The sequence below is a fragment of the Panulirus ornatus genome, chromosome 12 (genome assembly GCF_036320965.1).
Source record: "Panulirus ornatus isolate Po-2019 chromosome 12, ASM3632096v1, whole genome shotgun sequence".
Taxonomy (NCBI): domain Eukaryota; kingdom Metazoa; phylum Arthropoda; class Malacostraca; order Decapoda; family Palinuridae; genus Panulirus; species Panulirus ornatus.
The window spans coordinates 46723090-46736229 of record NC_092235.1 but is presented as its reverse complement, the minus strand read 5'-3'; the positions used below and the strand labels follow the sequence as shown (position 1 = coordinate 46736229).

The window sequence follows — 13140 nt, the reverse complement described above, 5'->3', positions numbered from 1 at the left end:
GTTTCTAGTGGTTTGTGGAATCAACAGAGCTGATAACGGAGCTCATATCGAATTGTACTAGATGATATCAACACTTTTACAAATTCCCTACTGAAATTCGAAAAGGAATATTAATGACTGAAACATCCGAGATCAGTCTCAGATACCTTGAACGTTTTGATTTTTTTTCTTTACACTGTCCTTAATATTCATTACTCTTACAGCAGACTATCAACTGGCGTTACTTTCTTGGTAATGAATAAACCTTTAATTATAAACCTATAATGGGTTACATGAGCGTCATGCCACGGGTGTGTCAAAGTCTTATCCCTCCTCCCTTCCCATGTTTCGAACGCTGCTCCACACAGACATACATCCAGGGAGTTTGATTGTGAGAAATATATATCATATTACTTTCCTAGTGTACTAGTGAATCACTGACTCGGTGAGTTTATCGAGCGGCGCGTGCATTTAGCGTCGCAGCTGCGGTCGCCTAGTGTAAAACATCATGACACTGATATACTCAGACAAGAACCAGCGACTTAGTGGGAACCATTTAGAGTATTTAGAGGGTTTGAACGGCATTCTCTCAGTGTGAACATGACGCTGACACCATGGTCACCGAAACTTCCTCCCATCCCACCCTACAATAATCGCCTTGTACTAACTAGTGCTCGTACGACAATAAACAAGTGCCCAGCTAAACAAGCAAACACCTTTCTTTTCTCTTAGTTTATGTATGGCAACTATCACTGTCACTCAACCAACATGAAACTTCATTTAATCCCCATTAGATATATAATTTATGTCAATTGCAATATTAGTGCAATTCAACCAATGTGCAACTTTTCATCATTCAATGTTCTACTAGCCGTAGAGTTTGCTCTATAAAACGTCCTGTGCTGTGCAGATATACCTCACTCGTGTGTTTATCCAAAGTGTAGAGGCATCCAGCCCCGAACTTGATCTTAAGCTCTTCTGTGATGAATCAACCAGTTGCAATTATGACCTCCCAGTTCTGTAATATCTCTGTTGTATATTGAGAGCCCAATGGCTGCTTAAATTCAATTATCTATTTTTTATCCATTTACACACACACACACACACACACACACACACACACACACACACGGATGACATAGTTATTGCAGAAAGCATACATGGATTTAAGTAGTATGACAAATAGAGAATGCTCAAGATATGGTGCCCACGAGTGTATAGCTCCTCACCTGTGCAGTACAAATAGGTAATTACGAAAGAGAGGATCGAAGAAAGGAGAAAAAATAGAAAATTAAAGAAACAAACAGAAGAATAAGCAAAAAGTAACCATAAACAGACGTCCGTGGTTTATGTTGTTAACGTTGCTCACTATGATTTAAGCCAGTTCGAATTTTGTCGCGGCAAGCGGCTCACAACCAACCCAGCTGCTCATCCTGCCCCCGGGGATGATCGATTAAAGGGTAACTGGTAGAGGTTAAGGTGTGCATGTATGTATATGTATATACGTACAAGTAAGGACATGGTACGTATATACAAGGTTAAGAGACACGGTAACACGAGTGTAAACTTCTCTCTTCGTAACACAAATGTATACAAATGCTACCCTACGTGACAGTTAGATGAGGAAGACCTAAGTCTGAAAATATGTATGCAACCTGACCTATTTCTGCCTTCATAGTATCTTCATATCACGAGTAGGGTAGAAAACCTTCAGTTGGATGAATACTTTCAGCTAGGAAGAGCCTGGGGTGTTCTGCGTTTATAAAGATCCAATTACTCTGACGCTTGCTACGGGACGTTGTTTATTTCTTCAAAGAGGATTCGAACCTCTGTTTTCATTTGAAATAGACACACGGGGTAAACCTGGCAGTACAACATTTGATAGTAGATGAGAGAACTTCGCCATACACACCTTGCATCTTCGCACTCCACAAAATATTCGTATTCTTGACAGTACGGACGAGTAAGATGGAAAACACCAGCCAAGAGCGAACGCTCAGTGTCTTTGACCGCCTCTTCCATACGTTAATTTCGTTAACCCGGCCAGTACTTTATATATATATATATATATATATATATATATATATATATATATAGTGTGCCGGCATGACATGGGCAAAACATGCCTCACTCAAGATTATCTTAGGTGAGAATGAGAAAAAGAATGAAATGAAGCAGATGTTTGGGGACGTGAATCTTAAAGAGAGGGAAAAATGAAAGAAGAGCTTCCCAAAGCTTCGCTTTCCGAGACAGGATGTATCGTTACGGTCAAGCCTCGTGTGGCCGGTCTCCATACAGAAACTATGGGAAGCAGCAGCCAGACGAATGCATGGAGTCCAAATCTTGGTGGTAGGAACATATGCAGATTGCCTGCGAACATATACTGCGACGGCGGACAAAAGAGGATAGTTGGAGAAGGGTGTATTCTGGAGGATTAACGAGACCGATAGCTTTCGATTCCACTTTCGATAACAGAGAGGTGGAGGAAGAACAACCTTAAAAGTATGACCAATACTCCATACCAGTGCGAATGAGACTCTTGTGGATATGATACAGCTGCTTACAAGGACAATAGTTACAGCATCCATACAACATCCCCCGGCTTCTTGTAAGCAGACTTTATAATTCTGAATATGTAAAGTTTCCCGGGGAGAGTGATAATTGTAAACTAAAGAGAGAAATAAGTGACACAGAAAGGTATATAGGGGAGAAACTGCGTCTTGGCACTAACAAATTTGACTAGGTTACATGCTTCTCCATTCAAAGATCATTCCACCGGTCCGATCTGAGAGAGATGTTCAGTGCGAGACAGAGTGAGTATGAGAATGAGGAGGAGAGGGAAAGTGAGAGATAACGTTCAGAAAGGAATCATGAGCGTATGACTAATAGAGTTTGAAGCTGATGAGAATAGGCGATAGGAGAAAACCCTGAAAAACTGCAGTGTGCTATACTAACATTCCTTCTTCGTATTTCCTCTTAACTTGTTCTAATCTATTAATAATTAAAAGCTCTCGTCTTACTAATACAGCCAATCTTGACTCATCACAAACGATATTATGATAGCTGCTGGGCGAAACGCTGTCAATTCTTATGGACATGTACTGAAATAGCATTCCCGTCAACATATCAAACAAAATAGTGGTTCTAAGCACACACACACACACACACACACACACACACACACACACAACGATATGCCACATACACTGTGAGAGTGTACGTATATGGACTTCGAATTATCTCCACACCTGAAAACGGCGTTAAAGTTCATTCGGTCGTGGATATAGCGTGACGGTAACGGCTCTACTGACTGACAACTGGTAGGTCTATAGTGCGGGGCTCCATGGTGTAGTGGTTAGCGTTACTGACCATCAGTCAGCACGGGTCCACCCAAGGTCGGGTCTGCATGGATTCGAATTCTGGACCCACATCCACCCCATGTGCTTATCCTTTCTTAGGGCTGGTCTGTAAATGGTTAGCTAACTGATGGTACATATTGAAAGGTATGAGACGACTCAACATGATTGTAAGACTCCCCGTAACACAATATATATATATATATATATATATATATATATATTGCAATTGAGTGGGAGAAGTATAAAAGAAAGAGACAGGAGGTCAAGAGAAAGGTGCAAGAGGTGAAAAAAAGGGCAAATGAGAGTTGGGGTGAGAGACTATCAGTAAATTTTAGGGAGAATAAAAAGATGTTCTGGAAGGAGGTAAATAGGGTGCGTAAGACAAGGGAGCAAATGGGAACTTCAGTAAAGGGCGTAAATGGGGAGGTGATAACAAGTAGTGGTGATGTGAGAAGGAGATGGAATGAGTATTTTGAAGGTTTGTTGAATGTGTCTGATGACAGAGTGGCAGATATAGGGTGTTTGGGTCGAGGTGGTGTGCAAAGTGAGAGGGTTAGGGAAAATGATTTGGTAAACAGAGAAGAGGTAGTAAAAGCTTTGCGGAAGATGAAAGCCGGCAAGGCAGCAGGTTTGGATGGTATTGCAGTGGAATTTATTAAAAAAGGGGGTGACTGTATTGTTGACTGGTTGGTAAGGTTATTTAATGTATGTATGACTCATGGTGAGGTGCCTGAGGATTGGCGGAATGCTTGCATAGTGCCATTGTACAAAGGCAAAGGGGATAAGAGTGAGTGCTCAAATTACAGAGGTATAAGTTTGTTGAGTATTCCTGGTAAATTATATGGGAGGGTATTGATTGAGAGGGTGAAGGCATGTACAGAGCATCAGATTGGGGAAGAGCAGTGTGGTTTCAGAAGTGGTAGAGGATGTGTGGATCAGGTGTTTGCTTTGAAGAATGTATGTGAGAAATACTTAGAAAAGCAAATGGATTTGTATGTAGCATTTATGGATCTGGAGAAGGCATATGATAGAGTTGATAGAGATGCTCTGTGGAAGGTATTAAGAATATATGGTGTGGGAGGCAAGTTGTTAGAAGCAGTGAAAAGTTTTTATCGAGGATGTAAGGCATGTGTACGTGTGGGAAGAGAGGAAAGTGATTGGTTCTCAGTGAATGTAGGTTTGCGGCAGGGGTGTGTGATGTCTCCATGGTTGTTTAATTTGTTTATGGATGGGGTTGTTAGGGAGGTAAATGCAAGAGTTTTGGAAAGAGGGGCAAGTATGAAGTCTGTTGGGGATGAGAGAGCTTGGGAAGTGAGTCAGTTGTTGTTCGCTGATGATACAGCGCTGGTGGCTGATTCATGTGAGAAACTGCAGAAGCTGGTGACGGAGTTTGGTAAAGTGTGTGGAAGAAGAAAGTTAAGAGTAAATGTCAATAAGAGCAAGGTTATTAGGTACAGTAGGGTTGAGGGTCAAGTCAATTGGGAGGTGAGTTTGAATGGTGAGAGGCTGGAGGAAGTGAAGTGTTTTAGATATCTGGGAGTGGATCTGTCAGCGGATGGAACCATGGAAGCGGAAGTGGATCATAGGGTGGGGGAGGGGGCGAAAATTTTGGGAGCCTTGAAAAATGTGTGGAAGTCGAGAACATTATCCCGGAAAGCAAAAATGGGTATGTTTGAAGGAATAGTAGTTCCAACAATGTTGTATGGTTGCGAGGCGTGGGCTATGGATAGAGTTGTGCGCAGGAGGATGGATGTGCTGGAAATGAGATGTTTGAGGACAATGTGTGGTGTGGGGTGGTTTGATCGAGTAAGTAACGTAAGGGTAAGAGAGATGTGTGGAAATAAAAAGAGCGTGGTTGAGAGAGCAGAAGAGGGTGTTTTGAAATGGTTTGGGCACATGGAGAGAATGAGTGAGGAAAGATTGACCAAGAGGATATATGTGTCGGAGGTGGAGGGAACGAGGAGAAGAGGGAGACCAAATTGGAGGTGGAAAGATGGAGTGAAAAGGATTTTGTGTGATCGGGGCCTGAACATGCAGGAGGGTGAAAGGAGGGCAAGGAATAGAGTGAATTGGAGCGATGTGGTATACAGGGGTTGACGTGCTGTCAGTGGATTGAATCAAGGCATGTGAAGCGTCTGGGGTAAACCATGGAAAGCTGTGTAGGTATGTATATTTGCGTGTGTGGACGTGTGTATGTACATGTGTATGGGGGGGGTTGGGCCATTTCTTTCGTCTGTTTCCTTGCGCTACCTCGCAAACGCGGGAGACAGCGACAAAGTATAAAAAAAAAAAAAAAAAAAAAAAAATATATATATATATATATATATATATATATATATATATATATACACCGTCTTATTTCATACTTGTATGCCGTTTCTCGACTTAGTGAGGTATCGCCAAGAACAGCAAACAACGGATCTATTCCTCACATCCATCCTCCAGCTGTCATGTCTAATGCACCGAAACTAGATCACTTTATCTACAGCCAAGCCCCACACGCACTATTCTGCGGTTTCCTTGACCGCTTAATATGCCCTGGTTCAGCTCTTAAACGTGGTCATCCCCGCTACCCCCATCCCACCCAACCCTTACCCACATAATCATAATAATCTAATTCATTCTGTCCCGTGTATGCCTCGCACCCTCCTGAATGCTCAGACCACGATAACTCCATCCTTTCATACCCTTGGTCCCACCCTACCCCTAAACTTTCCACTTCATACATGTAGATCAACTCAGTCTTTCTCTTCTCATCCTCTCCATTTCCTCGGACCATTTCAGGACACCCTGGTCTTCCCTCTCTCTCAGTCAGACTATGCTCGCGATCGCATCTCGCTCTTACACCGTCGTGTCTTACCCAACGATGCGATTCACACCACAAAATGGTCCTCGGGGGTTTCATTTCCAGCACGTCCTTCTTCTTCGGTTCTCTTCCGTTCGAGGACTAAGACCCACATCCGTACATCATCAGGACCATCATACATACATGCATACCCGTCTTTGCCTTTACAAACTCTAGCCTATCCTTCCATACACTCCTTACTGCACATAGGATCATAGCCCCCTTCCCTATCCTATAACTCCATTACTTTGCATTTACTCGGATTAATTTTCATGAACCATTAATCAGACCATCTTTGGAAACTGTCCAGATCCAAGCTGATGCAATCAGCACAGTTCTTTATATCTGACATGACCTTGGCATCATGGGCAGACATGTTCAGGTAAAAGTCGTCCATCAATCGCATCATTTTCACACAACAGGAGGAGCAGGGATCCCAAAACCTGCCGTGCATCACTGATGGATGATCCTCTATCCTCCGTCCTTTATTTGCTCCCTTTCACTTATGTAATCTATTCAGTGAAGGAATTCATCCCTTATTCTTGCCCGCAGATCTAGCTTCTCTTTAACCTCCGATGTGGTACAATGTTACAGCCTTCTGATAGTTGGGGAACACGTACACTGTGTACCCAGCCACCCCCTCTGATTTAAGGTGAAGCTCATCCTGTCAGTGAAGTTCAGGGGATCCGCAATGCATGACCTCCTTTTCCTTAGTCCATGTTGTCTCCTAGTCTGGTAGTTTCTTCTTTGCAAGTCACACATATCCTTTCTGATGATCATTTCCAATGTGCATTTAGTCATTTGTAATTACCCATTCGTTCGGTAAGGGCAGGGTTTTCGACCCATGTGAGGCCTCTTGCACACTCTCCATTCATTCAACTTTTTAAAAAGATGGTCTGCTGTCGGCACCTTTCGTTTCATCAGGAATTTCATTCCATTCATCAACCACTCTTATACGACACAAGTACTTCTTTAAGTCTTTTCCTAGAAGTTTCTTGCTCAGGACATGTTATGTCCTCTGACTATCCCATTCCTACGTCATTAACTTGGTTTGAAAATCTGAATGTGATCAAGTGACTATTTACCCTCCTCTATGTGTGTGTTTCATGTGAGAACTAGAGACTTCATTTACACCGGTCGCTGCCTATTTCTTCATGTGTCAGCTTGGCCAGGATATTACTATTGTAGAACCTCTTAGTTTGTGGTTCATCTACAGTATGGCTAACCTTACAGGTTCTATCCTAGCATCATGTTGCCCAGCAGAACGTAAAGACAATATGGGCAGAAGTGTTAAGAAACGCCTGAGTTAACCCCATATATATATATATATATATATATATATAGAATCTCGCTAGCATTTCAAGCTAAAAGACATACAGTTAGAGCTGGCGTTAAACTTACATCGAAGCCGACATTTGTCACCCTGTTTGCCATCCTGATAGATTGTGAGGGGAAACAGTGATGCACACTTAAATGACTGGCTTGAATAACCAAGAGACCACTATGTACTTTTCTATTTCCTCTTTTCACTTCACAAGGATGGTGGTCAGGGGAAAAGAGGTTGCGTCCCTCCCTCACCAAATCACGCTTCAAACTGGACGGCTCACAGTGGACCGTAATTATGTATTTTTAGTCAGTGGTACTGGTCATACCTCTGTCAGTATTCAATGTCCATAAGTTTTGTGGGTCGTGATCACTTGGATATTCACAAAGAATTTACGCTTTCATTATAATTGAAAGTTTCCAATGTGTAATGTATTAATTCACCCACGTGGCACATCCTAAATTGGCTTCTCACAGCCATACATAACGGTATTATTCTCTAAATTTTACCCGGACAACCAACCGTAGTGGCCTGATAATTCCGGGCCTTGGCCTGGTGTCTTTTATGACGTATGTATCTTGGTCGTCCTCTTAAATTTCATCGGACCTTCAATTCTGCTGATACAGTACGATATATGAATTTATTAATTTTTTCCCATAAATAATATAGAAAGGGTACGTAGAACAGAAAAATATAAAAGTCTTAACCTCAATGGTTTGGCACTGTCTTGACTGGCGTGCCCTCCATAGGTGCCCGTTTTCTTTTTTGTTACACTAGGGACTATAGTAAACATCATAAACAATAACCTGAAAACATCACATAAGACAAAAACAATCGTGTCTTTGTCTGGACCTCTGAATCTAAAATATTTTTGTAGACTAATAGAACATAAAAGCGAGAGTTAAGACATTTCATGATTATATTCAACCTTTGCTTTTGATATTCAAAGAGTTGCGTGATCCTTGGTGTTTATGAGTATCAGTGTATTTCATTCATCTTAGTTTCGTGAAAGAAAACAGTAGTAGGTAATACTTGTTATATGGACCATTATCGCGCGGAATGTATTTTCTCAGAGGAATACTGTCGCTTCCTACAACACCCTTAAACTACCTTGGAAATTTGGAATAACGTAACTTAACCATTTTCATCCACTCTAACCTAACCCAACTACGTTAACCTAACCGAAGATATCATCATCCGTAAACTGTATACCTCAGTACCACTCCACTATAGTGCTGGGATGGCAAGGCAAAGATTGGAACCCTGCACGAAAGTTCAGTTCTAGTTTCGGCCTCTGCTCAGTGCCTGACACCGCCAACTCATCTGTCAAAACAGCATTATTAACATTCAGACTCGGGGTAGCCCGAGGGAAGGCCATGGGGGGTTTCCAAGGTCTAAGGCAATGTAGAATGTGGACCTCCAATATTCCCTGAGGAATCTTGAGCGGGAATACCAAAACGCATGAAATTCAAATCCTTTTTAAAATTCGTAATGATATTTCTCGCCTGGCAAACTTATTTCAATTCGTCATCACTTAGAATTCGATAACGAAGCTTGATAAAGGAAAAGCAAGATCATGAGTGGAAATATCTTTCTACATCTATATCTTGATCTATGAATGCAAGTTTACTGAAGATGAATCTAGGAAGATGGAGGAAGACTAGAGGGAGGAGAGACTTCATCCAACATATACGTGAGTTACGGTAAGACTTCGGACCCAGATATGTGGGTCAGGGAGCTGATCCACACCCTGCCCCCCGCCGACGCCACCTGTACCCACACTTATGCCCACACATCTGTGTCACGATGTTCACACGACTGTTCAGTATTCGAAGTCATTCTGCCCTGCACTTTACATCAGATAACGTAGCTTTTTCTTTCTACTTGTGATCTATAATGAAAGTGATGGATATCTTGGGGAATGGGAGGGGAGGGGCTGTGGTGTATGTTGAGCCATACATAACCTGCCCTTGTCAGACTACCAAGGACTAGTGATACATGGATGATTATCTTAACATCACCATATTCAAGGAACACCATTTACACACACACACACACACACACACACACACACACACACACACACTACACACATCAGGTTAGGTCAAGTACCCATTTATCGACCAGCCTCCAGGGTATGATGAACTGCTGGGGTTGTCGGTAGGCCGACTGTCGCGCCCGGGATTTGAACCTGGGTGAGTAGTGGTCAAAGACGCTAACCACCACATACACGGAAGCCCGTATGAGTGTGCTTCAAAAGAGTATATAAGCACAGGAATAAAAAGCTTCTATTTTTCTTCTCTCCGAAGGAATGATTCATTTCATGTCCCTGAAGTACATGATGTCTGGGGGGAGATGGGGTGCCCCTCAAGATGTTTGGTCACGCTATTTACAATAAACATTGGATTCAACATCAAAAAAATTACAACCACTCTCAACACTCAGGGAGGCCTATGAGGCAGCGTATCTCTCTCTCGACACTTTTTTTTCGAGACCCTCTCACACGAGGTCAAAAAACATATGATTGAGAGATTCCTTTGACTCAAATACACATGGGTTTCGATCTCTTCTTACTCCACACTGGCAATGTGCTTGAAAAATGCAGCAAATCTAATTTCTAACAAATGAATATGATCATATGAGTTGTTTAGATGCAGTATGGGGAATTATGTTTACAACTTTACGGCCGTCAAAAATAACCGTGGCCTGGTTGTCCCCTCAGTGACCCAGCTTCAGATATACTTCAGTAATTCCATCTTCAGTGAGAACGTCTCTTGCACATAACTCAAGGTTCTCTTAAGTAACATCTGACTCATTAAGTAATTGGGATTAACTGGCAAATTACAAATTAAAATTCCACTGAGGATACACGTGTCAACAATAGAGAAACTAATCATCTATTTCTTACTTCACTTCCTAATTTTCCTTGAAAGGAATACCTTGCTACACCCAATAGACTACTTTGTTTCTTTAAATAAAGGTGTGAAACTCATCATTCTCTCCCTTCAGCCCGAGATGCCCATGACAGAGCATGTCATTTCAGTCAAATCCCCAGATACATGAAAGTAAATAATCATTAATAGGTAAACAAATGAATAAGATAAAGAATATAAATAAAAATGGGTCAAAAAGCTAAGTCATCCACTCCACTGCTTTTCATTTTCTATCATGTCTCTTACGTTATCTGAGCAACTATTTCATGGTAAACTTAGCTTGAATAAAATAATTTTTTTTGCTTTATTTCATCTTAAAAAAAGATAATGTAAGAGTGTACACATTTCCCATATAGTACATATAAGACATAAGATGAAGACTGTTTTTCAAAAAAGTGAAATTTGTTTAGGTGCCAAAATCTAGCATTTCTGTTGATTTAATCATATACGTATTTTCTCCGCGTCTTTTCTATTTATTGATCAATAATATTATGTGTATTTCATCTATGTCCTCCGTCTTATACCTAAGATGAATAAAACAAACTACATCATCGCGAATCAGAGCTTATCTAGTGGCTTTGAGGAAAATGGAGAATGAAAATAAGAAGACTCCTGTTAACCCTGTTCTAATCATGAAGGTACTGAACGGAACATTAATTTTTCTGTTTCTTGCTCGTTACGATAAACAGACTTTAATTGAATTATGCGCTCACTCCGAGAGAGCACTACAATCAGCAGCAGGGAAGTGATGGACACGTCTAGAGCGAGACTGAACTACCTTTTGACAACTGACAGTGATAAACCTCGCTGAAGGTAACCTGTCAAACGCGGTGTAACTACAAACTGGAGGAGTCCGGCAACACACACACACACACACACATGGGAAACGGCAATCAAGTATTTTATTTTATTTTTTTTTTTTTTGCTTTGTTGCTGTCTCCCGCGTTTGCGAGGTATTTTATATATATAACAATATATATATATATATATATATATATATATATATATATATATATATATATATATATATATATATATATATATATATATATATATATATATATATATATATTCTTTCTTTCATACTATTCGCCATTTCCCGCGTTAGTGAGGTAGCGTTAAGAACAGAGATTTGGGCCTTAGAGGGAATATCCTCACCTGGCCCCCTTTGTTCCTTCTTTTGGAAAATTAAAAAAAAAAAAGAGTGGGTGATTTCCAGCCCCCCGCTCCCTCCCCTCTTAGTCGCCTTCTACGACACACAGGGAATACGTGGGATGTATTCTTTCTCTCCTATCCCCAGTAATACTGTTGGTTTTAATAAAATCCTATAAAATGAAAGTACAGCAGACAAAGGTTAAAACAATAGTTATTTTGTGTTTTCCTTGCTTATCACAGGATAACCATGTAGTACATAAACATTTTTCATTGGGATTCATAGGGATCTAATAAAAAGATGTGTTAAAGATAAGCTACATTAGTGATTTCGAACACTTTTCTGTTGGCAGAGCTGAAAGGCCGTGAATCTTACACCCGTTGACAATATGCTGACCCAAAGTAATAAACTCATGTCCATAAAAGATTCAAATGAATGTTAACGGGAAATACAGTATTGTCATGTAAGCCTTCACGGTTTATTTCTAAAACTTCAAGTAACGAGAGATGTCAGGTAAGGGACATTTAAACTTTATGAGTCAGGACAGGGACGGATTTAAACAGTGAGTTGAGAAGGACGGATTTCAACTTTATGAGTCAGAACAGAGACGGATTTAAACTGTATGAGTCACAACAGGGACGGATAAAAACTTACTTGTACGGGGGGGGGGGGGGGGGTTTAGCTGATTGAGGGTTCCCTTAACAAGGCAAATGGAACCTAACAAAGGCTAACAGTTGTCAATAAAGTAATAAAGTTTTATCAATGTCAGACATGGCATCATACTGTGATCATTAAGGAGACGCACATCAACTTACTGTTAACGAAGTAAATACTAATACATGAAAGAAATAGAAAAACTGATGATTTGATTTCGTTGTGATCATTTTATATATATATATATATATATATATATATATATATATATATATATATATATATATATATATATATATATATTCTTTTTTTTTTTCATACTATTCGCTATTTCCCGCGATAGCGAGGTAGCGTTAAGAACAGAGGACTGGGCCTTTGAGGGAATATCCTCACCTGGACCTCTCCTCTGTTCCTTCCCTGGGGATAGGGGAGAAAGAATACTTCCCACGTATTCCCTGCGTGTCGTAGAAGGCGACTAAAAGGGAAGGGAGCGGGGGGCTGGAAATCCTCCCCTCTCGTTTTTTTTTTTTTTTTTCAAAAGAAGGAAGGAAGGAACATATATATATATATATATATATATATATATATATATATATATATATATATATATTATCCCTGAAGATAGGGGAGAAAGAATACTTCCCGCGTATTCCCTGCGTGTCGTAGAAGGCGACTAAAAGGGAAGGGAGCGGGAGGCTGGAAATCCTCCCCTCTCATTTTTTTTTTTTCCCAAAAGAAGGAACAGAGAAGGGGGCCAGGTGAGGATATTCCCTCAAAGGCCCAGTCCTCTGTTCTTAACGCTACCTCGCTAATGCGGGAAATGGCGAATAGTATGAAAGATATATATATATATATATATATATATATATATATATATATATATATATATATAT

At 40.6% G+C, this 13140-nt stretch overlaps 1 protein-coding gene across 13 annotated transcripts in view; it reads right to left on the bottom strand.

Annotated features, from left to right (window-relative positions):
• tmod (tropomodulin) overlaps window positions 1-13140 on the bottom strand; it is a 301351-nt gene that overhangs the window by 259523 nt on the left and 28688 nt on the right. For 2 of the 13 annotated variants that reach the window (XR_011713468.1, XM_071667849.1), the window contains exon 1: window positions 7585-7774. The exons of 9 other annotated variants lie outside the window; for them this stretch is intronic. Coding sequence is in view for 3 of the 4 variants with exons in the window: in XM_071667849.1 (XP_071523950.1) it covers window positions 7585-7617 (33 nt within the window). In the remaining variant the exon portion in view is untranslated. Of the gene's footprint in view, window positions 1-7584; window positions 7784-13140 lie in introns of those variants that run through there. 2 more of the 13 variants (XM_071667847.1, XM_071667839.1) reach the window with 2 other exon arrangements.